We start from the raw sequence: 24,341 nt of genomic DNA, 5'->3' as shown, positions 1-24,341 counted from the left end.
GCGGCGGCGGCGGCGGCGGCGGCACAGCGAATGTGGAGTAGAATCGCATTACGAGCAGGCTGAGTAACGGAGCGGGCGCGGAGCAGAGCGTATCGCGTGTCGTCTCCTCGTTGACGAGCGGTGTTCTCGCGCGGAATATTCCTAGTGCTCGTCAGTCGCGTGCTGACCAGCCAGCTTACCGTGCGTACCGCTCGAAAGTCTTCTCGCTTTTCCGTCACCGAGTCAGCTGTCTCGTGTCCCAATTTCAAATTCATCACAGAAACTCTTCGCGATAATTGATACAACGATTCTCGATCTCATCCACGTGTCGAATCTATACGATAGAAATCGAGAATTTAGCATTTAGATCGTAATCTAACGTATAGTATAATCCTTGACATTATAACACAACGTAAAAATTATATATACGCGCTATTAAGAAATTAACTTACGATTAGAAGGACGACAATCCGTACAGGTATATTTGAAGTGAAGTACATGTCTGAATGGTCTAGTTGATCGATTATGAACGGTTAACGAGGACGAGGAACGCGTGTGCGAACGATCGATCGAATCGGCTCGTAGGGTGGCGTTGGAAGTTTCAGTGATCGATTGGAACGATAACGCGGCGTGGATCCGGCTAACCGGTCGAAGGGAGGAACGTACATGAGCTCGATCGACGTTCGTTGCTTCTTGATGAGTCGCGTTCGACCGTCTCGGATCTGAGGATCCGATCGACGTCGAAGGGCCCCGCATTGTACCCTCGATTGAACTTCGACAGGGTGGAGTGAAGAAACGGGCGTACATGATGCTGAACGACAACGCGTGGAAGCACAGGCGGGTGCCTGTCCCAAAGAGGTTAGTTTCATTCGGTTCATTCTAACCCCTTGTTGTATTTCGTTCTGGTATTTCTTCGACAAAATATAACAGATCTTTATCTACGATACCTGTAATGTACTTTATCTAAGTATTTGTTTCAATAAGAGATTATATCACGTAGTACATTGTCGTTGGATTAAGTGGACGTTTATGGAAATTCATGTTTTAACGGATCGAGAAAGTACCTAACCTAAATAGAGATTTGTTTCATTAGATTTTAAAAAGACTTACTATGTACTGTATATACTGTAAGAGATACTTTGCGTTGCATATTTTCGATATTTTGACGTACGATGGGTGTTTTTTACAAATGTGTAAATTTTTTACAAATGTGTAAATTTCTATAGTTCAATTGTGACAGTACGTTTGTAATGAATAACGTTTCTTCTTAATACGATGTTATTGAAAATAATTCTCAATACGAAGTGATGGTTTGTGGTACAGGTGTCGCAGTCATAACCTCGTTCTTTCGTATTTTCGGATTTTCTGTATTTTATCAGAACACACTAGGTGGTCTGTGCATCAATTTCTTTGATTTTGTCATAATATATGTTATCTGCTATTTGACTCTATCGCGTATGTGTTTTAGCATAACCTAAACATAATCTACGTACATAACAACGTTAACGCGCATATTATTTCAACTTTATGCTACAGTTCTTAAAATATTAAAAGTCCTCTTATTCATTGAGACAAAAGAGCAACTGGAGCATGACATTTCGAGGAACGTCGTTGCAGCGATAATTTGTTTTTTGTGCCGAAAGTAGATTGACTAAAATACGATATCATCTCGTATATCGATCTGTTGCAAAAATTACCCACTAGGTCGTCTATGTATCATCGTACGAACTTTCAATTTCATTTTTACCAGCATGCATATTCCTAATTTTTTAAGGAATTTTTTCTTTTCTTTATTGCACTGTTGCACTGTTGAGTTAACCCTTTACGTTTCACTAAAAACCCTGCAGAGACATTGACATTGTAAAAATTGTTTATTTATTTTACTTTTGATTTATTTCTACCGATTATTCGGCGCATGTATAATATTAAAATGCGTACTATAAAAATAAAATAAATAAATTATATATATAAGACGATATCGAATTTTTACAACTTGTTTGAGTTAAAATTCAAATAATTCTATTTTTATATAAATCACTGTCGGACGGTTAAATTTGTTCAAAGAACATAAGCTTCCTCAGTTTACCGATATATAGTCTCAGTCGTACAATTTTCCGTGTTTTATTGTTGAAACGGTAACTATGATTGCTCCCAAGTAATTCTGTTTAACTGTTTGTCGCTCCAGGCGACTACTATGTCACTGAACATTTACCAGTAGACTGGCTGTGGTTCTTTATGTGATAATAAGTTTATTTAGTAAATGTTCTTTCTCATTATTTACGAGAAAAGCAATCAGTCTAAATCTAAAGATTAGAGGAAACGTTTTAAATATCTATTTAAAGGAAAAATAAAATTCCAGAATTTATCAAAATAATTCTGATAAATCGATAATCGTGATAAATGATAACCAAGTAATATAATAATTTATTAATTTCATAGAGGATTTCATTATTTTTATACTCAAACTGTGGTTTCTATCCTAAATTGCCAAGTCGCTGATAACTGTGAAATAAGTTTTTGATTCCTTATTTCTCAAAGTATCCTTTTCTCAACAACAATTTTTAGTACCGTAATTGTTGTACAAAGTTTAGTACAGCAATTCTTATATTTCCCAAGAGATTTCTTTATCTTTGTATCCAAGAAGTAACTCTCACTTCGGTTAATCGAAATAATCGATTGTCAATCCGCAGGGAATAGCTTTTATTCTCAAATGTTAAACCAGTAAACTTCCAACAATTCTATAATATAATTCTTCATTTTTACACGTGAAAGATAGCTATACTTATTAATTAAAATAATCAATATTCACTTTCAGAAAAGTATTTCTATTCTTGGTCGATGATCTAATGAAATTTCGTCGATTCTAAAAAGAACACAGTCGGCATCGATCGTACCGCAACTCTCTCATTCCATAAAAATTTGTTTCCATTTTTGCACCCAGAAACAAGATAGCTTTCCTCCTATCGAAATATTTTCGTAGAATTCGCGTTTCATGATAATTCCATTATCTGATAATATTCGCATTAACGTAATTCTCATTCAATGCTATTAAAACTTTTTAGAAGGCACAATTATCAAAAATGATACAAACCTCGAACGATTCAATTAGAAGATACTTTGCATGGCCAATTACATCGCTTATTACTTTGATCCTTCAATTGTCACTGTAACATTCTGCGAAAAAACCTGGAAGCTCGACGACTATGACAAACAATAATCGAACGTTATCGTTCCTCGTCTAAAAGCGATAAACTACTTTACTTTTGTATTTCAAAGGTAATTTCCATCCCTAATTGTCGTGGCAATAAAACACTCCGAATGGTAATAGCCTTACAATTATGACAAATCGTTATTAGGTGATGTAATCATGCAGTAAACCATTGAATATTCATCATAGTGATATCCCGGTGCGTTAGTACGCGTTTCGATTGAACTCTATCAGGGGCGAAGCGAGAAAGCGGTTGATGAATCGTCGTTGGTCCGGGCATAAGGCGCGAGAGTCGAGATCTCGTGTCTCGAATCGATTTATCAGCCGGCATTCGACGCGTTAAAATACTTAACCCCGGAATACCCGGCGGGTTCAACAAACGAATACGAAACTTCTGTTAATAGATACCTGTGCCTTTTGCTATCACATCGGCCGGCCGAGCTAGATTTATAGTCGAAGATCAAGGTTTTCTCTATTTTTTTCAACTAGCTTATGAATTATTAACAACTCTCGAATAGACCTTCGTCGTGATCTCTAGCTCAAAGATTTGATACAGAGAGAAATAGAGAGGAAGAGAGAGAGAGGGAGAGAAACACGTTCAAGTAGTATATTGGTTGTTATCGAAAGGTTGATTGAGGTTCATTCGATTCTTCGATTTTTGCCATCGTACGTTAAAGTCTGACGAGATTCTTCATTTTGTATGTCTGTGATTGCGTACGTGTTCGTTTCAGTAGTAGCATCGAAGAAGTCGATTATTGTCAGGGGATCGACGCTCGTCTTCCGTTAGGTTTAAATTTTTTTAATAACAAGTTTAATTTGGATTTTTTTAAACAGCAGATTCGATTTGGATTTTTTTTCAATATGAAACCCGATACGAAGTGCGAGAACAACGCGAAACATCAAAATTGATACAAATCCATAGATTCAAAAGGAAATCGATACAAAAATTATTTTGCTCCAAATGATATACTATTTTACGTCTTTTCTTGTCCTTAATATGATAATTTGTAGAAAATTAAACTTGGAATTTCTTCTAAACCACTGGATTTTCAATCATATTACCATAATACCATTTTACGTGGAACGAAGAGACGATTTTGCTCTGTGCAGAAAGGAATATATGCTCCGTTTAAAGAAATAGCGCAACTGCAAAATACACATGTATCATTGCACTCGCGAAAAAGATACAGTCGTGAAAACGTGTAGTCCTCCTTGAATCATTCATCTCTTGTCACCAATGTTATCCTCCAATTTCAACCAAACGAAAGAAATATAGCTTGTGCCATAAAAGTGCAATCTTCATGTTCACATTTCCCTTGTCTTTCGTACGATAAATTTTACAACATTAAAGTTAAAGTATCTTTTAGATTAATCATTATTCCACCAAAGTACCTTCATACTTTCTTTCGTACAGAATTAGAAAATGCTCGAATGGTATATAAAAAAATATTATAGTTCCATTTAAGAAAGTTACATTGGCATTGAGATCTCTTTAAACAAAATCGAAATATCTTATTAAGTTTTTCCCTACAAAGTCAACTTTCGTTCAAAATATCTCTTCGCATTTCTCATATTTACAGAAACAAATGCGTACGTTTAACATACTGTACGTATATACGCGAACTCCAATTAACTGAACGAGAACTCATAGGTGTTGGACAAAAATACGTGGACCTCTATTATACTAACGACCTGGTTATACGAACCAATTTGTCTCGCGAAATGTTCGCATAAACGGTGTTCTACTGCGCAAATAATGAAAGACAACAAAGGACAAAGAAGAAAAAAGAGGAAGCAGAAGAATTTATGCATTCGACTCTTCCGAGTTTCCAAAATTAATGGGAATAATTGGTCGACGATGCAACCGGAAGCATTCGAAACGAACATTGTTCCCACGAACGTCTATGGCTTAAACCTTCATCCATTACTCAACGGATTCGCGCAGAATAATTACTCGAACCGCGTTCACAAAGTTTCATTGAACGGGGAGAGACTGATCGAAGCATTCCTAAATGACGTTTAGATACATCACTTCGACGAGCACGACGGTGTAATGGATTAAAGGTTATCCAACAAGGTCTGCTGCAACTGTACCGAACAAATCGATCCATCACGTTGATTGGACGTCGGAATAATGCGAATTGTAGGAGAATCGTGAACGGCCGATTCGTTTGTGCATTTTCGTCTTTTGTAGATTTGCCATTATTTCCTTTTTCTTTTTCCTTTTTTCTTTTCGTGTACGCGCGACTACGGACACGAGCCACACGATGACAACTTATTTAACGACGATTCTTCTCGTCGGCGTTTAACTTTTATGAATCGTAACGAAGAATATTTGAATCGCTTTGCTCTGTTGAGATAAGAATTGAGTGAAAGAAAATATTAACTTTAACCCTTCAACTGCTCTGTCCCTTTAATTGGACATTTTTATTCGCCGAATGAAAAATTACAATAACTTTAATTGTATTGGATTTTTACTTCTCGCTTGTATAGATACGGCATAATTCGTTTTTAACACTAGAATCACCGATAGTTAACACGAAGCTATTTTTATCAAAACCAGTCAAAATGACTGGTCTTTAAAAAATACGTAATAATAGAATATTTTTATATTTATTGATTTATTACTTTCTTACAGAAGCAATTCCATGTTATGTGGTACATTTTTGATATTATTAATCCATCTGGGTTCATGATCCCTATACGAGGATTAACACATTTATAAAATTGTAGAACCAATCATTTTAGTATTTTTAGTGTTAATAGGAACGTAACGATACAATAAAAAGTTTAAAGTTGGAGTTGGAATATGAAGATACGAAAGTACAAATTGCGCTGATTAGACACCGTGTGTATTACAATCGGAAGAATCTTTTAGCGTTGCTTGCAACAGAGATTAACGCATTGTTTAGAGTTAACGCATTAACTAGAAATTTCTATGTTACGAAAATATGAAAGTAAAAGCTGCGAAGATTAATTAGAAGAGTTTTTAGCGTTGGTTAATTGAGAAAGATTTTGCGAGAATAATTATTTTAGTTGAAATTTAAGTTAGTTGATGAGGCTTTAAAAGTTTGGTCTGTTGTTCTTTGCTCATTAAATAAATTTGTTATGTTGCGTAGTATTTAGCAAGTAAATTACGTACGTAAATGTAGAATATGGATTGAAAGTAAATGAAAATGAATTTTTAATGATTATTAAATTGACTTGTGCGATTTTATCTATAATTGTAAAATTCTGATCGTAAAGTGAAGTTAAAAAATATTTTTACATATCGTATGGTAAATATTTGATTTCGTATGATATTGTAATTTATTTGATAGAGAGATGAGACCTCGGAAATAAATTGCAAAATCCGATGAACACGAAAAAGATACCACGTTTCAAATTCATAAACAGCCTCATAAATAAAATGCAAGACAGCTCCTATAGTTTTCCTTATAGAAAAGTATTACATCAGGGGCCTCGACATTCTACTTTTAACGTCCTTTTTTTACCGATCTTCACGGTAATTCATGCAAGTCACTTCCAGCAAAATAACAGGCCTTGATCATTCTTCGAAACTGAAAGCCAAATAATCATCTTTACAGGATTAAAACTAATTACATTGCTTCGTGATTTTCTTAAGAATTACGTTTCTTTTTTAGATTCGCAAAACTGTGTTGCAAACAACGATAGTGAAAAATTTAGGGACAAAGTTCAGCGCATCTATCTAACGGTACTATCACAAAATAAAATTTTCCAAAATGAACGATGAAAATAAATTATCAATATAATCTGTAAAATTATGTCATGTCTATAAAATTTATTGTATTTATAATTCGGACGTACAATTCAATAAATTTTATAATAATTTCAATTGTATTAAAATACATATTCGATCGAGTCTTATAATGTAACTTCACAACTCTATATGGACAATGAAAAAATGAAAATTCCACTGTGTAAAAGTTATGTAAAGTTAAAAACTCTGTGTAAAAGTTATCTCAATAATTAACAGTGTATTGAAATGTTTCTGTATACCGATTGAACGTCTATCAAAGAATAGTTTACGAAGAATTTATAAAAGCTTGCCTGGAATACTCGAGACAGGAGTGGAATTTCGCTAAAGTCATTTTGCTTGTCGTTGGGATTGTCGGTCTCGTTTAAAACGTTCAGTCTGTCTGACTGAATCTCACGAAAGGACTAACGTTTCCCGTAATTTTCTTTCGAACGTCCACTTCTAGCCGCTTTCAATTAGACGGATTGAGTTAATTGCTTTCAAAACACTACTATTAAGCCTCGATCACCGTTGCGATTTATCACATTGAACGTCTACCGGTTCGTCTTTATTTCTTTTTATATACATTGAATCTTCCACTGATTCAAGGTAAAGTATAAGTAAAGTAAAGTAGATCAGTGCAGTGACTTTTGGAACAAGTATTAGAACACATTCTACATTCTTGCGAGAAATTAGGTTAATTGCAACCTTTCTGTTTTGAAACATGTTCTTCTGATATAAGTACATATTTCTTAGATAACTATCATTTTTGACGATCTCTAGAACATTTTATGTAGGAAATTCAGGATATTCTACGTAGCTAGGTGCGTCTTACGTGTCATTTGGACGTCGTAAAAAACTGATGTTTTATCATTTTCTTTTCTCATTTTCTTCGCAAGGGTCTGTATAATGTTATTTAATTTAGAAGATAAAAGACCTAAGAAACTTCAGTCGCATCTACATTCTACGTATTACATGTTTGAAGTAAAAAAAAGATAGTAAATAGGACATTTTAACTAGAAAGATGCAGAAGTTTGATCAATGGATGTCGATAGCTTGTGTAGGAAAAGTGTGGCAATTACAAATTTTCTGTTGTCTTATTTCTATTGTCATATGAGTAAATTAGAACCTTCAAAATTGGTCGCAACATTTTGAAATTTGTCCTAGCATTTACATTTCAATCTGCCAACAGATAGCATTTCCTAGAAACATTCGCATTGTTTTTAATAACAGGAAGCTGCTTTTAATAATCGAAATTCTACTCCATAATAAATATAATACGCTGTACTGATAAAATGATCGTATTATAGTGACGATATTCTGATAAATTAATTATTTAACGCTTACAACATCGAATTACATCCACGATAAAAATGGTACTCAGTTTATTAAAAGTCCGAGATACGATAGCTTTCCTTCTGATTTTAGTTTCACTTTATCGAATTGCACGTGAGTGTATAATGACGCGTCGCCAATTTTCGACAGGCACGATAAAACAACAAATAAAACGAGTGTCGGAAAACTGACAAGAGGAGCGGAATTGTTCTCGCCGATAACCATTCTAAAACGCAATTGTTTTAGATTCCTGATCTTAGCATGTATAGAAAAGAATTGTCTCGAAATTGACAGGAAAGAAGAACGGATCTAAGCTCTCAAAGAAATCTCTTCCAAAAGAAAATTGTCTCTACACGTGTACAAGAATAGATCCCAAACTAAATTGCCCGAAAATTGACAAGAGGGAAAAAAGAGACACGTTCCGAACGAAAGCTGCTATAGGAGGAAATTGCCCTAAATTTACCCAAACCGAACAACACGTAACTGTATATCTGCAAAACACGTTGCAAGACCAGAATAAAAATAAGACTGAGATTACGAATGAAGAAAAATGGAGCCGTAATAAAACTAACGGAATACGTGTATCCGATAGCTTCTCTACGTTTCCGTATCTTCTTCGATCGCATGTTTCTTATAACCTGGCTATTTACAAGAAACGAAAGTCATGTGTGGTGTATAGGTATCGCGCGGAGTAATGGTTTCCAAAGGCAAGCAATGTTACGAAGGGGCCATTATTACCATGAACTCTCACTGACTCGGCGAACGTGACGCCACTGTGTCTACAGTCTGCACTTTCGATCGCGACCGATTCGTTCCAACGACATTGGCTGTTCGCGTGTTTTTCACCGGATACGATTTTCCAAGCTGTCACGATAACTCGTTGGCTAAGTGGCTCTACGTTAAATCATTAACGTTCCGGGATGTTTCCTTGGAACGATAGAAAAGAGAATCGTTCGTACTCTTTGCATGTCAGGATCGATTAGTTTAGCCGGCTATTGCACTCGTAATTAGATACCTACGGTATGAAAAGACGTATACTAACGTTCGGAGATAGTGACATTTGTTTTCTTTTTTCAGGACGTTAATTTATAGTAACTATAATGTTATGCGTAATGTAAGCGTAATATTTTCGACGAAAATTTCGGGAGAATGAATAATTCATAATTCTCAGGTCGTCTAGAAATCTTGGGTAAAGAGGAAACCTTTAATGAATTAAAATAGGATAATAATATCCTATTTCATCACCGTTTATAAATTAAATAAAAGAATATGTATAGTAAAATAATATTTATTGAAAGAACCAGATCAGAGCATTGTTCATATTTTTAAAATTCAGATAGGAAGAAAAAATTGGAGAAAACAAATCAGGAAGTCAGTTCGCATTTTCAAAGTACAAATGAGAATAGAAATAGAATTTGATCAAATCTACATTCACAGTTAATACGCACGTATCTAATGAGAATCTTCTTCTTTTTTAATGAATCACAGACACAAATTTTATCCTGCAGTTTCGACTTTTGTGTTTTTGAACAATTACTCTCCTTCTGACTGTATTCACGATTATACAGACACATTTTATACTTCAAAATAAAATCTGAATTTTTATCGTACACACGTGATGGCGAAACAAGAAATTTTACGTAGAATCCTTGACATTATCACGACATTAAAAAAATCCAACAATTAGAATTTCGCTGAATCAGTCTCGCAGCCTAAAAACGTTCGCTGAAATAAATCGACAATAAGATTGCGTCACAGACGAAATGGTACTCCAGGAAGCCTAAAACCGCAGGATCGATCCGAGTATAATTTTTGTCGGATGATCGCCGCGAACCTCGATTATAACTGACAGGAATATTCTCTAAAAACGATAATTTACGTTTGTGGAATTCGTAGAAAAGGTTACAGAATAAATTAATTTCGATAGAAAGGATTTTTTCGAAAGGAATAGGAAACATGGATCACAAGTTTACTAATTACAATGATTGAGTAATATATTATTAAATAACGTATTAATTCATTATCTATGTCATTCGTTACGTAATGACGACCGCAATCACAAGCCTAAAGTTACTTATTTGTAATAGTTGTTATATTCGTATCAAGTTCAGCTATCAGTTATCAGCTTCTACGCAATTCATTTTCTTTTAACATTTAGATTGTAAGCAACGATAGATAGTTCTTTTCATGTATTTTTAATGTAAATTTTATTAGATCTGGCGAAAGATTTTGTTTATTTTTTCATGGATGAGATTTGCAAATACGAAACAATTAACACGTAGCATTAGATAACTGTAAAATTATTCCAACTTTTTCTATGTGGTATACACTACGAGTAAAATTTTAGAAATTTGTTAATTAGTCTGTCAACAACGAAAAAGCATAAACTACGCGCGTGGGAAAAGTGTGCTTACAGCGTTGTACATTTTAAAAATCCCAACAAGGGAACGTGTAACGTGATCGTAGCTTATAATTGGCGACGTCTGTACAAATGAGGATCCAGGAATTTAAAGAAGATCCAAATCTGAACCTCGCGCTGGAATAATATAAATAAATTTATTACAAAGAGAGAGCGAACAATTTTATACGATACAGAGAAACTGGTAGAAAAATTGCAATGAATCATAAACAACCACGAAGATCATATCACCGATCGATATAACGATGAACATCAGCTATTTTTTATTTTTGATAATTAATTATTTTTTAACCTTTATACCTATACACTATAATCGTTGTAACTGTGCAATGATTTCACTTAATACTTCACGCTTCTTTATTCCTGTTCAACCATCATTAGTTATAACGGTGTTATAATAGCAACGTCCAATCGAAGATACATTAGAATATAATCATTAGCTCCACTAATAACAGTTGCTGTGAAATAAAAATTAGAAGGAACATCTGCCTTGAACTCAGCAGTTCGACCTTCCGCAATATCTAGCTCTTTTAGAAGGCAGGAATTTCCATGCCTTGTTATTACCTATCAATCTTTGATCGCGTGTCGACTGCTAGTTATCAATAATTCTTTGTACTGTAACATCTGGACACACGCGTGACGAAGCTTGTAACGATTAATATTTTATTCTATGCGCTTTGAAATTTGTTCCGAGCTGTTATTAATTTTTATGTCGATGTGCTAATTTTTAAAATGCAAACACCTTCTAATCGAAGATCAGAGAACGTTTAAAAGAGGCTTTCGCTTGTTACGGGACTCGAGCATGAAAAAATATCGAGTTGAATAAAATTACAAATCATCGAAATGTTCGTTTAAAACGTCAAAGTGTAGTAAGAGTTACGAGTTAACACATGAAAATTTATGTATAATTTGTAAGGAACGTTTTTTTAAAAAATGAGATGCAATTAAAAATTATGTGGTATAATTTAGAATTATATTCAGGATTGCGGTGAAACGATCTTTGAATTTATTCACTTTTTATTCTATTATTCCACGTGAATAGTAAACGGTGAAATCGTAAAAATTTCAAAAATAGCGAAGCAATAAAATAAAATTAAAAAGAAAGATGCAAATAGCGAAGTACTATTCCTTTACTTTATCGTGTCTTATTTTAATTTATCCTATCATAGCTACGCGAAATACAAATCGATCCATGTACCTTACGCTTACTAAAACAGCACGTACGCATATACTTTACGTCAAATTATACGATATCCTTAAATAACGTTTAAGACAGCATAAGCAAACAAAGTTTTTTTTTATTTAATATTTCACATCCACAATTTGTCCAATTTGGACATTTGGTAGAATTTTTTAGCTATTTGATTATCATGTGGGTGGCTACCTCAAACAAAATGTTATAAAATTATATAAAAATATCGCGATATGTTGCTTAAATAAATTTTTCGCAATAAATTGCTCTCACCTTCTCAGCGTTCACCAGTGTTTTAAACTTCTTCGACTTCTTACGTTTGCTGCAAGTTGCGAATCAATCCAAACGAACCCTAATAAGATGCTGACGATGAATCCTCTTCGTGTACTACGTTGCTTAAGCAACACCGTTCTTAACGCACGATGGAATAAGAAATGGCATGTTAAAGATTTAACAATACGGCGCGGCTCGAAAATAAGAAGAAATTATATCGAACCGTGTTTCAGTCGTGGAAAAGTAGAATCAGTGTGTTTCAAACGGGTATAATTGGCGTTACTTTTTACGTCGTCGCGCGAGATTCGACTTATCGTGCTCGCGTTAAAACAGCTCGCGTGATGATACGCCCCTCGAGTTTTCACGGTGTTCCAACAGCTCAATTCCATCGGAAACACGCGAGCTAGGCGCTCGTTCGTTCGTTGAAAATACGTCGTCATCACGTGGTTCGCACCTGCGCTGGTCATGGACAATTTTCACGAGCGAGGAAAACGAAGCCTGTCGCTATCTGCGATCATCTTACGAGGCAGTAGAAATGAAAGAAAAAAGAAAAGAAAAAAATTGAAACGAAGGGTGCGAGGGAATTCTGCGGACACGCTTCGTTGTGCCCTGCAGTCATTTGCAAACAATTCACGGGGGGAAGGAGCGATAATGGCGAAGTTCGTGGAAAGTTTAAGGATAGGGTTTTGGAAAATCGAGGAAATTAAACGGAAAGTAGATTGCACTGGGATCTGTTCTTCTCACCACGAATGTTTGATTTTATTTATTGTAATTGCAATATTTGTTATTCCATATAATGTGATTTTTAAATTGTCGACTATATCGCTTGAATTTGATATTCTTATCTTGTTATTTTATTTTTTATTTCGTTATTTCGCTTGTTTCGGGGAAAAATGATATTCTTTGTTCGCGTACCTTTTAAGGTTTGTTCAATTATTTACCATGTGGAAGAGAATTTTATGCGTATTGGAGAAAATGAAATGTTACAAGTAGCGCTATAGCACATCCTTATTTCGATGGTTTAATTCAAAAGTTGATGCACCAACGATGAATTTTGTCTTGTTGCTTTTAAAAGAACGTTTTTAGTGTTTGATATTTCGCGATTAGTAGAATAGAGAAGCGAGATTGTATGAATGTGATAATAAGAAATTGTCGAGGTTGATTAAATAAGAAATTAAGAATAAATTAGAAATTGTCGAAGTTAATACTCTATTACTATTACTAAAAAGGATAAAATTCTTTGTTTTTCTAGTTTTCAGAAGCTATTACTGCTATTCGTTACTTATGGCTTGAAAAGCTTTCTTGTACAAGCTATAACTTGTCTCGCTAACAGGATCGTAGGATAATTTGTTACCATCCAAATAGTTTATCGTCAACAGAATTTCTTTTAGTAGAACACATTTCTTATAAGTCGAAATAACTCTTCGATGGTTATTAAATCGTCTCTTAAAAAGTGAAATTCTCTTCGTGCCAAATTCCTGAAATTGTGTTTCATTGAAGCTCCAATCATAGTCCATTCGCTATAAATATAAGGAATAACTCATTACAATTTGTTCTCCTAAATTCACAAGCTATTGTGCAAGCTAGTTATAATCAAGTACGCTTATCTCGATCATTTGGCAAAATGTTCCCAGGCTCGTTAGAGCAACTAACTGTTGCATCAACGGTTACCTGTACAAAGGAAAACTAAAAATGTACAGAAGACGCAGAACACGAAGATAATTTTGCGTAATTCAATTTGAACTCTGTACGAGTATCAAAAAATGTCTATTTTGTTAAATTAGATTTGCATGATTGATTGCTCTAACAAAGCTGGAGGAGAATGTGGCATGTGCCACATTATGCGTGTAGTTATATACATAGTGTTGCAGGCTGTTAAGACTGTCGAGGTAATGTTTGATCAAGCAAAAATGATTTGCCAAAGTATTTCAATTAAAGTTGCTTATTTAAGTAATGGAACACGACTATCATAACTCTATTAGGTAAAGGAGGATGTTGAGAAATGGCTATTATTGGATCTTTCCGCGAACGAAAAATTCTTGCAGAACATTTAGGACGCAGGATATTTCTGAAGGAACAAAAATCTTATTAGCATTCAATCAAACTGGGATGGGAAAATTGTAAAAGACGACTATTCAAATTTACCCATGCGTTACACTTAATCTTCGTTTTCATCAAATTCTCCAGCTACAGGATAATTATTCATCTATATCGACGTAATTCTTCAGATATTCTGTCGGTGAGTCAATTGAAGCTTGAAATCGAATTATCACCAGATTGTTGCTATCACAGAACAATAGCCAACAATGATCTTATGGTACATCGGATTTGCTGGTCTCAAACTTCAATTGATTTATCAGCAGAATATCTGGAGAATTATGTCGATATAGATAAATAATTGCTTAAAATGAAATTATTCTAAAATATATAATCAATAATTTTGTAAATGATTTTATCGTATAATCCTTTTCATAAATATTAGGATATTTACAATGATATAGAAGAAAATCATCCTAGATCCATTTTGGATTGCAAGACAAATTTTCTCTTTATCGATTATATTATTACTCATTTACTGAGCGATCGATCGCTATCATATTTGTATCGATAGTTTGACAAAATTTTCATAAAAGAATGTTTCAGCAGTATCGAACAAAGCAATTAAAAAGTAAAAGAAATTTTAAAAGTATCATTTTTTCATAAAACGACAGTTAACCCGTGGATCACTCAACATATTCCATTAATTAAAATCTATTATCCATACGTTTCGTTAAATTAATATTACATTTGTAATATTTTTATATAATATTTAATATTTTATACGCAAAAAATGAGCAACAGCATTACCAATAGCAAAGACATTTGTCATATATACAGTTTGATAACTTGTTGAAATACGACTCTTCACTTTATCGTTCTCCTTCGATTTACAAGATCACTGCAGTTGTTACCGAAGGATGGTGTTGTCGGAAATGCAATTTGCATTTATTCCGCTGAAAAAGTACAACGCTGCGTGCAACATCGATCATGAAACGGCTGAATTACGTCTTATCAAACACGGACAAACACGCGAGGTACTTCTGAGCAATAGCGGACATTCTTCGCAGCAAGAGCTTCATTTCAAATCTCTCACGAACAGAGAACCTGTATCTACTAAAAATCTACCGTCATTCTCATGCATCACCATCAGGATCGTTTAAAAGGATCGTTTAGAAGGATCGATTCTCGCATGGACGTCCTAACCGGTGACCAACCATAGGTTTCCCTTTACACGTCCTCGGTTGCAAAGAAGCGCATCTTGTTCGCCGTGGAAACCGCTTGGATGTCCAAGCGGTCCAGACAATCGCGTCGGAAGAAACGAACGCGTGTCCAGATAAAAGAAAACAAGAAACGAACGGTATCGGTCGCGGGACGCGGTGTCAACGACACACGAACACGAAGGAACCGTAAGCTCCTAGGAACGCGTTAGTGAAAGAACATGGGACGCGGGAAGGGCCATCGTGCATAATGAGGATATCTGGAAACTCGACTATTCCACGCGTGGTCAGCCTGCATTCTCTTAAAATTAATCCGAATCGAACGTTCGAATTTCATCGTGACAAACGTTCCACGCTTTAGAAAGTAAGAACTCGAACAATCGTTCGAAAGTTTCGTATCAATCGTTCGACGATGGGAGGAAAAGATTTTGTACTTTTATGGGAAAAAATGTAGGAACTTGAATCGTCGCTGGAAAGTTTGATATTTAACTTTAATAAGATCGTTTGACGACAGGTAGAAAGAATTTGTACTTTTAGTGCGAGAAAGGTACTTGCTTATTGTTGGTGATTGACAAGTGACAGATAAGCTTGGAAGTGTTTAAGAAAAGAGAAAAGAATCGTACAATGACGTGAGTGAAGATCTCGTGAATTTGAACTTCATCGCGTACTTTGATTCTTAAAAGCGTCCTTTAGTTAATTCAGTTATGACTTTATTCTCTGTCGTGGTATGTTTTTACGGCTTGAAAAAATATAATGAATTATAAGGAAGGTGGTAGACTGACTTATACTAACCTACGCCACTATGATTCTCAACTGTCTACATAGAAGAAGATATTCGAGTAGATATTTTTATACCATTAGTTGTTAGAATTTATTTAGTGCTGTATAATTTCTATGAAGAGGATAATAAATAAATATGTATTCATATTTACTGTCGAAGGAATTGAAATTTTGATAGACAAATCGTTTTGTACTAATTGCATATTATCAAACAAATTATAGTATTTACATAATTGTAGTTGAAAATATAATATTTGAAGATCACAGAAAAAGTGTATGAAAACTTTTACATGGATTGCTTTTGCAGAAGAATTACAAACAAGCAACAGTATTGATAATATTATCAAATAAGAGCAACAAAAACGATAATTTAAACCTTCGAAAAGTTTACAATCACCGGTGTCTGGTATTACGAAACGTATTACGAAACAATACATATCCCTAAATAAATCGACTAATTCCCAAATCAATAACTGTATTTATCACCAACCGTAATAACAAATTTTACTGTTTCAAGTAATTAGAAAAATTGGTAACAGGTCTTCTTCGAAAAAAAAAATATTCACACTTCGTATCTTTATCGAAACTCGTTTACCGATATCGTCGTTGATCATCTCGTTTCGAACCCGATAATCTCGAGAATTTCAATGGAGAAATCGATAAAATTGAATCACGTAATTCCTAGGAATTATGCAAAGCTCGCGAGATAACGTTACGCGAACTCCCACTTCGTTTGTTCTATGAAAAGATGCCTTTTCTTTTCTTTTTCTTCTGCAGAACCCGGTTCTAAATCGTGTAAGCGATACAAGAAATCTTTTATCGGAATTTCCGGTTCTCGCGGTCACGATTTTGCTCGTTCAAAGATCGTAAACCATTATAAAGTTATGCGACACATGGCGTTCCGCGTGTGTCAACGTCCGAACGGGTTGAAAAGAACGTCATCGAGGATGACGTTTTACCGTACGACGTGAGAAATAGACGAGGGATCGCTTCTAAAGAAACGTTTCAATGAGATGCGAAACGCGTGTCGATCGCGGAATCGAAACAACCGACGTTTGATGTGATTACTTCCTGCATGGGGGAAAAACTGGTAAGGTGATAAATAGATTATTCTTTCATCGAGTATGATCATCACGATAGCGTGTAGTCGATGGTAATTACGGAGAATTTTATAGCCCGGATCGATGTCGATATGATACTACTTGTTGCACGGTTTGTACGTTTTAGCTGTGTCGTTTATCCCCAGTTGCAGATTATAATAAACTTGTCGAATTAATTTAATGAAGCGGAAAGCGATGCTGTTTCTGCTTTATGCATATTTGAAATGTATGGTGACGTGATGAAGATATGGATGCATCTGAAGGGTGGAAATATACGTTGTACTAGATATAACTGTATTTGAAGAAAGATGTAGCATGGTCTTCCTTACGATGTACCATCTTGTCTAGAATTTTTCGAAATACAAGAAAAATTTCAAATCCTGTTTGATGGTTTTAATGTAAAATAGTGTTAATTCGTAGAAATTTTCGCTTTGATTAAAAATTGCTTGAGCGCGTGAAAATAGTTCAAGTAAATGGTATTAATTTTTAGAAATTTTGGATTTTATTAAAAACGACTACGATACGTGGAAATAATCGAAGGTCAACGAGAATTGACCAAACTGACGGATACGTTAAACAGATTCGCTGTATTTAAGTACGTTGTTCGAATTTTTAATTATTTTGTTTGACTTTTAGCGGGAAGAACGAATAATTTACATTTTTCTTCGATTTTCGTATCTTTTAACGAAAAGGTATTGAATAAAATGTCAGAGAAAATACTAAATAAAATAAAATTGAACGGACATTTTTCCAATAAATGTAATAAATGTCCTATTGTATTAAATAAAATATTAAATGAAGTCTTTTCCAAATATAACTATATATAAAGTGGCTCTATTGCTTATGGTCGGCAGTATGATTACACCTACAATATAAAATTGAATTTTCTTTATACGCATTTTAACGTAATTCAAACCATTCGAGTTTCAATAATACTAAAATTTTCCACCTGGAAACCTGTTCACACAGACGCTTTGACGTGTCGTCATTCCCGGGGGAAATTCCCCCGGATTCCTTACTTTGTCATCCTTTGCCGTAATTACGGCCGTTCCGTGAAGTTACAAACCGCACACGGCGTGCAACGAAGAAATGTTCGGGTTCTCTGTAACATCGGAGCGCAATTTTGTATCTCCCCGGTGACGGTCGTCCTTTCACGGTCGACGTGGGATCGCTTGAAACCAGGTCGCACGTGAACCATCTCCGCGAACAGAATGATCAATTACGGGACAGATAACTTTGCTTGCCATGCCCTGTTTCCTCCGGCGACGACAACCCACATGACGGTCCGCTCGTGACACGTTGCTTTGGGAAAACGGACATCCACAGTTTCTCGAATGTTTTCTCGTTCTACCTTTATTTGCTCGATGGAAAGTCTTCTCTTGCAAAGAGATTAGGAATCGACCAAGTTAACGGATCTAAGGCTACAGGGTGTCAATATTTGCCGAAACCAATTCTACCAATTAATCCGTTTAGAAGAATGCGTCCGGAATTGAAAGTTTCTTGCCTAAGTAAAGTAGCTCATTTGCGTTAGAAAATTTTTGTGAATGTTAAATGAACGTGTAAGGAATTTTTAAAAGCCACGCGAGAAACGTACCAGTAGCCAATTTTTGTGATTTTACGCATTTACGACGATCAGACGTATTTGTGATTCTTTGGGAACAAATATATTCTTGTCAAGTCTGACTCGAAGAAGCGAACCAGAACATTCTTGAAACATGGAAACAAAAGACAAGCTGCTAATGACGCGATTGAAATCCGAAGAATCACAAACGTGCAAAATAACATTAGATCGTTGTTTTTTGTTATGTAGGAGCAGCTGCTTGATTCGATTATTCTTTTACAGGACTATCGAGCTGATCGCTCTTATCGCGATTTCCAGCACCCTTTTCCTCTTTTTGCACACAAGAGAGCTGCATTCGCGTCTGCGAAAAATGGAAGTTCGCCTTCAACCTGGAGAAGACGAGATCCTGTCGGCAAATCAACTCTCATCCGGTGAGTTTTTCACTCCGTTACATCTCCTTTGAACTTTCTCGTGGTCACATAACTTGTATATTTGCACCAACGCATAGTTGGAAACTTGGTGTGTAACTTGAAACTGTCGTTGGATTCGATAGATATTCGATAGATGAATAACTCGCGCGATATTTTATCAAGAAAGTGATGTTCCAAATTGAATAGAAAGTCGCTTTACGTGTTGCTTACGTACCATCCTGATCATTTTCATCGTGGAATATTAATTTCCCATGGAAGAAACTAATAATTCAGGTTAGAGTGCAAGTAGACCCATTAACATTTTTTTTCTTTATAAATTGTTTCTGGGAAAATTAAAGCTAGAAATTACAAGGTTTACCGTAACATGTTCGAAGTTTACAAGTTAAAATAACACTCTCTGCCTTTTTATAAACAAAACTGTTTTACGCGGAAGTTCACGCTATCCTGTGTTGTTATGGTTAGAGAAGAACGTCCGTTTCAATTTTTTTCTCTTTTCGTCACGACTTCATCTTCGTTCATTTCTTCGTTTCGAACCACCTGTTCGGTTCACAAATATAAGTTTCTTGAATATGGTTGGTAAACCCATGAAAATTTCTAGAAAATCGAGTAAAGAATCTTTTTTGAAATGTTCAATAGCGCGCGAAGATACATATTTAGAGTTAGAATCAAATAAGAGGACACTTTTGGTGATACGAGATTGATTATTACATTCCAAAATTGATTATTCCAAATCGATGAGTTTCAAAAATATTTTCCTGAATATTTAAAATGCAGAATATCTTGTAAGTAACAGACTTTCGAAGTCGACTGAATAAATGAATGAATATAAATCTCATCACAGAACGCCGCTAACGATTACCGAACATTTGCTATATTTGCAAACGAAGAAACGATAAAAATCCTTAATCCATTCGTGATAAAAAACAGGCGACGAAAAAACAGCGATCCTAATTACCTGAGAAAGTTCTCTGCTTTAAGGATACAAAGGTAACAATGTTAAACGTGTAGAAACCAACGTGCGCACTTGTCGTTAACAACACGTGCTCGGGTCATAGTCTTGAGAGATGTGAAATGTACATTCTCGCGCCCCAACTATCTTCCCGGTGTAATTAAAATCAGAAAGAAAAAAAATATTTAACCATAATCGTATAAATCGCGTAAATTCCTAAATTGGTTGGCAGACTGTAGAAACACAATGCGCGTACACGCGTACGTACGCATTATGGCGTCCTTCGGATGCGAATATCCTTCAAGGGAGGCTAGACTTCCCGGTTGAAGAAGGTCAAGGTGTGAGAGCGAACGCACAAAGAGCCAACAGTCAGGGGAAAAGCGTGGAGCGTGTGTGTATATATCGTTAGATCATTATCGTTCCAGCTCGTAGGATTTCGCATTCGCGAGATACGTAACGGTATCAGGGTCCTCGTTTGCCCGTAACACGCTAATTAACCGCTCCGGATCTGCCGCGTCGCGTCGCGTCGTTCTGATTCCCTCTTTAATGCAGCTGCTGTTCCCAATTTGTTGCGCCGTCGTTTTACGATCGCATCGATCAATCGCCGCCTTCTTCCTGTAGTTACGTATCTTCGCTAACGTATCTGAATTTCAAATATGTCTTCCACGCCGATTTAATTCTCTGGCTATGAAATACGTGTACACGTATCTAGAAACATATTTGTACAATAAAAGTTGCTTATCAAGTTCTATTAAATTTCTGCGAGTTTGTTAAATTGTTCAAGAAACGCGTGTATCGTCGTTAATTAGTTTCGCGTTGAAACGAATCTGGAACTTTTACACGTCAACTTAACAGGTAGTTTGTTGCGCGATTTTGTACGTGGGTTGTACGAACAACCAGTGCAGTTTACTCAGTCCATCATGTCGCTTTATGAAACCTAGAAAACTCGTCGTAAAATAAATAATCGTAATGACTCAAAGATAAATTTTCGAAAATGTTTGTAATCCTGATTGCTCTTTGCATTTTTAATTTATAGAATTGATTGGCATAGTTTCTGACCGATAGATAATATACGAATATATATTAAACGACGATGAGAAAATCATAAATAACATCGATAACCAATAGCTGCATCAAAATAGAATAATTTATAAATAATTATATTCTAAAATTGCGCATTGCATCGAATACAAAGTACATTAATAGTAACTCGAAGTACTAATAAATAATTCGTGTAAATGTGGAAATGAACATGAAAATTGAATAACGTAGAATCACAAATTTTATATGGGATTAGTTAGTATGAAACTGATTTTGCATGTATTAATGTCATAATTACACGTAACGAAATTAACAAATTGAAATAGCTTCTCGTGTATTTTAGCACAAGTTCCGTAATAGAAATTAAGAATTTCTAGACGTGTTAAAAGCAGAAAAGTTGTTATACAGGGTGGTTGGGAACTGGTAGTACAAGCGGAAAGGGGGTGATTCTACGCGAAAAAAGAAATCGAAAATATAGAATAACAATTTTTCCTTTGAGGCTTTGTTTTCGAGAAAATCCACTTTGAATTTTCGCTCGGTACGCGTGCGGTACGTTATAACGGATTTCACTGTAGATCGTTGTCTCGATGGAAAAATTAAAAAAAAAAATTAAAAACAAACTTTTATTCTATATTTTCGTTTTATTCTATATTTCGTTTTTCGCGTAGAATCGCCCCCTTCCCGCATGTACCACCAGTTACCAACCATCCTTTATATTACAACGATGTGATAAATATGACAATGCGTGAATTTTTGAAATGGTAGCTTTAAATTCGACAGGTCTGTGTATCTGCGTGTTGAATTTCACGTTCGTCTCTATTCGATATGTATATGTGTATAAGCTATTTTTCCTATTTCAACGTATGCAACTTTTATTTCGAAATAGTACATTGTCCACTTGGGTACATATTGCTTTTGGATTGTGGAATTCAGCCACTAATTGCAACAGAAATCGTAAAAAGCGATTCAAATTTCCAATTGCCAAGAATATTCCATTACGACGCACATTTTTCTCTAGGAGAATGATTGCAAGATTCGTTGAACGTTGTATCAGGTGTACAAATTTCTTAATCTGAAATTCGAAGTCTATTTTTGAGAAAGTATAGCAATTTGCTCAATCGAGATATTCGCCTTTGCTTTCTACAACTTTTAAGCGATCTATCAGGCAATAGATGAATTCCATCGCGATAAAATGCTATGTCTTTAGACGAGATCTAATCGTCAAGTCACTTTTGTATCCGATCCACTAATTGGAAGTGGATGTAGGATAAGACGTGTTACATCGACCGGAACAAGTAGCACTCCAAAGTTCGCTGCTGCAAGACGTCCCAAACCAGGCTCATTACGATGTCTTTCGTCTCTTGGTCCTGACGATTTCATCTTGTTTAAAGACAAAATAATTTTCCACGATGGATCTCGTCACCTGCTTCATAGGTAGCCAAATTTATAGACAGCAACGACAAATATTCCTATCGAACAGCTTGCTACATTTTTTTCCTTTTCTATATCTATTTTCTTTCTTAACTAAACTTCCAGTTCCGGCGAAAAATTTGACTCATTCGTTTGTACACTTGATATTTAGATATTCAGAGCGTTTAAAATACGATTACATTCGACTAAAATATAATCAACTCAGACGTAAGCCTTCAGAGTTGACCTGTAGCTACCGCTAATTCGCTGTTCGCTATCCGCTATTTGTCGTTCTTATAAGATGAAAGTATCTTGTACAGAAACAGCCGTCTTTCCGTTTTCATCGCATAAATTCGCTGAGACGAAGGTTTTTCTTTTCGCAAAGAAACGTCTTTGTTCGAAGAGATTTATTGTTATGACGGCAGCGATAAAGGGAGAGGAAAGAAATGGCCGAACAGAGTTCTCGAAATAGCTTCGGGTTATAAATATTCATAATCGAGTGGCTGGCGTGAAATGGGACGAAACGTTTCCGACGATCTTCCCCTAAGATAACAACGGTCGTACAATTCGTATAATTAGAAATGTTCCAAGTACGCGTACAGAAGTATACGTAGTTCATAAGGTATATCGGAAATCGAAAGTGCAGGGCAGGAAGATGTTGATGAATCGGCTTTCCTCCCTCGATCTCGCATCGTCCGCTGCATACTTGAGTTGTAGGTCATCGAACTTCTCATGAGAACTGGTAGATGTTCGAAGAATCGTGCTATCGTTCGAAATACCAGCGTTTACGATTTCCAATGCTGTCGAACCATCGATCTATACTACTCGTTACGAAGCATAGAAGGTTAATCGTTTGCACCTGTAATTGCTTCTTGAAGCACGCATGATTGATCGAGAAATTGGATTCGCTTATTCGATGGATCTCTGATGATAAATTTAATATTTGTGAAATAGTTAATCCGCGTGGGAAAGTACGACGATAGGTAGAAAATTGAAATTAAAATTCGAAAAGTGATTGCAGTTTACTAAGTTACGATAATTCACGAGTTTAGAATTATACGAAAGATTGCGATAACTGTAAAATAATCGATACGTGCGTTGTGAAACACACGTGACAAATGGAAGTTTAATTTATAATTTAAAGAGGGAAGATAACAAAAATTTGCAATAATTTACGAGTTTGGAATTATAAAAAATTTAACGGTACGGTAAATTATGTGGGAATTTCGCAATAATTTCAAAATAATTCGTCCGCAAGTATATGAAATAAATATGGGAAAAGTTTCAAACTGTAAAAAATTTCACGATGGTCGTAAAATAAATTTTACGAAAACGTTGCTCTAATTTTGCGTGCAACGATATAATGTAAATACGTACGATATAATAAATGTGCAATGAATTATTTAAGTGGGAAAGTAGAGTTTACAGAAATATACACAGAATATACGGCGATGCTATGCAAAAACCTTTTATCATAGTTTAGACTGTTGCTTGAAGGGAATGGATGCATCGCCTCGCTCGGAGAGTTCATATCTCTTGACCTCGTTTCCAGCGTTCTACTTATTGTCAATGAGAAAAGAATTCCTTTCTGCCGCGGCTCCACTGTGCGCCACTCTCATTAAAGATAATTTCAAAAAGTGAATCACGGT

The 24,341-nt window shown here is 35.4% G+C and overlaps 2 protein-coding genes across 4 annotated transcripts in view; one reads left to right on the top strand and one right to left on the bottom strand.

The window, feature by feature from the left end:
* LOC100740310 (leucine-rich repeat-containing protein 15-like) overlaps positions 1–12,535 on the bottom strand; it is a 30,393-nt gene extending 17,858 nt beyond the window's left edge. Inside the window, exon 1 of the mRNA XM_033323315.1 lies at positions 12,164–12,535. The gene's annotated coding sequence lies outside the window, so the exon portion shown is untranslated. The remainder of the gene's footprint in view (positions 1–12,163) is intronic.
* Positions 1–24,341, top strand: part of LOC100740069 (heparan sulfate 2-O-sulfotransferase pipe) — a 113,443-nt gene that overhangs the window by 21,145 nt on the left and 67,957 nt on the right. Inside the window, exons 1-2 of one of the 3 annotated variants that reach the window (XM_012390910.3) lie at positions 46–837; positions 19,144–19,292. In XM_012390910.3, the coding sequence (XP_012246333.1) occupies positions 785–837; positions 19,144–19,292 (202 nt within the window). In that variant the 5' untranslated portion in view covers positions 46–784. Of the gene's footprint in view, positions 1–45; positions 838–19,143; positions 19,293–24,341 lie in introns of those variants that run through there. The other 2 variants (XM_003492912.4, XM_033323316.1) reach the window with 2 other exon arrangements.

Source organism: Bombus impatiens, unplaced genomic scaffold, assembly GCF_000188095.3.
Source record: "Bombus impatiens unplaced genomic scaffold, BIMP_2.2 scf_0899, whole genome shotgun sequence".
NCBI lineage: Eukaryota > Metazoa > Arthropoda > Insecta > Hymenoptera > Apidae > Bombus > Bombus impatiens.
Note: the sequence above shows the minus strand (reverse complement) of the source record. Positions and strands in the feature narration are given on the sequence as shown.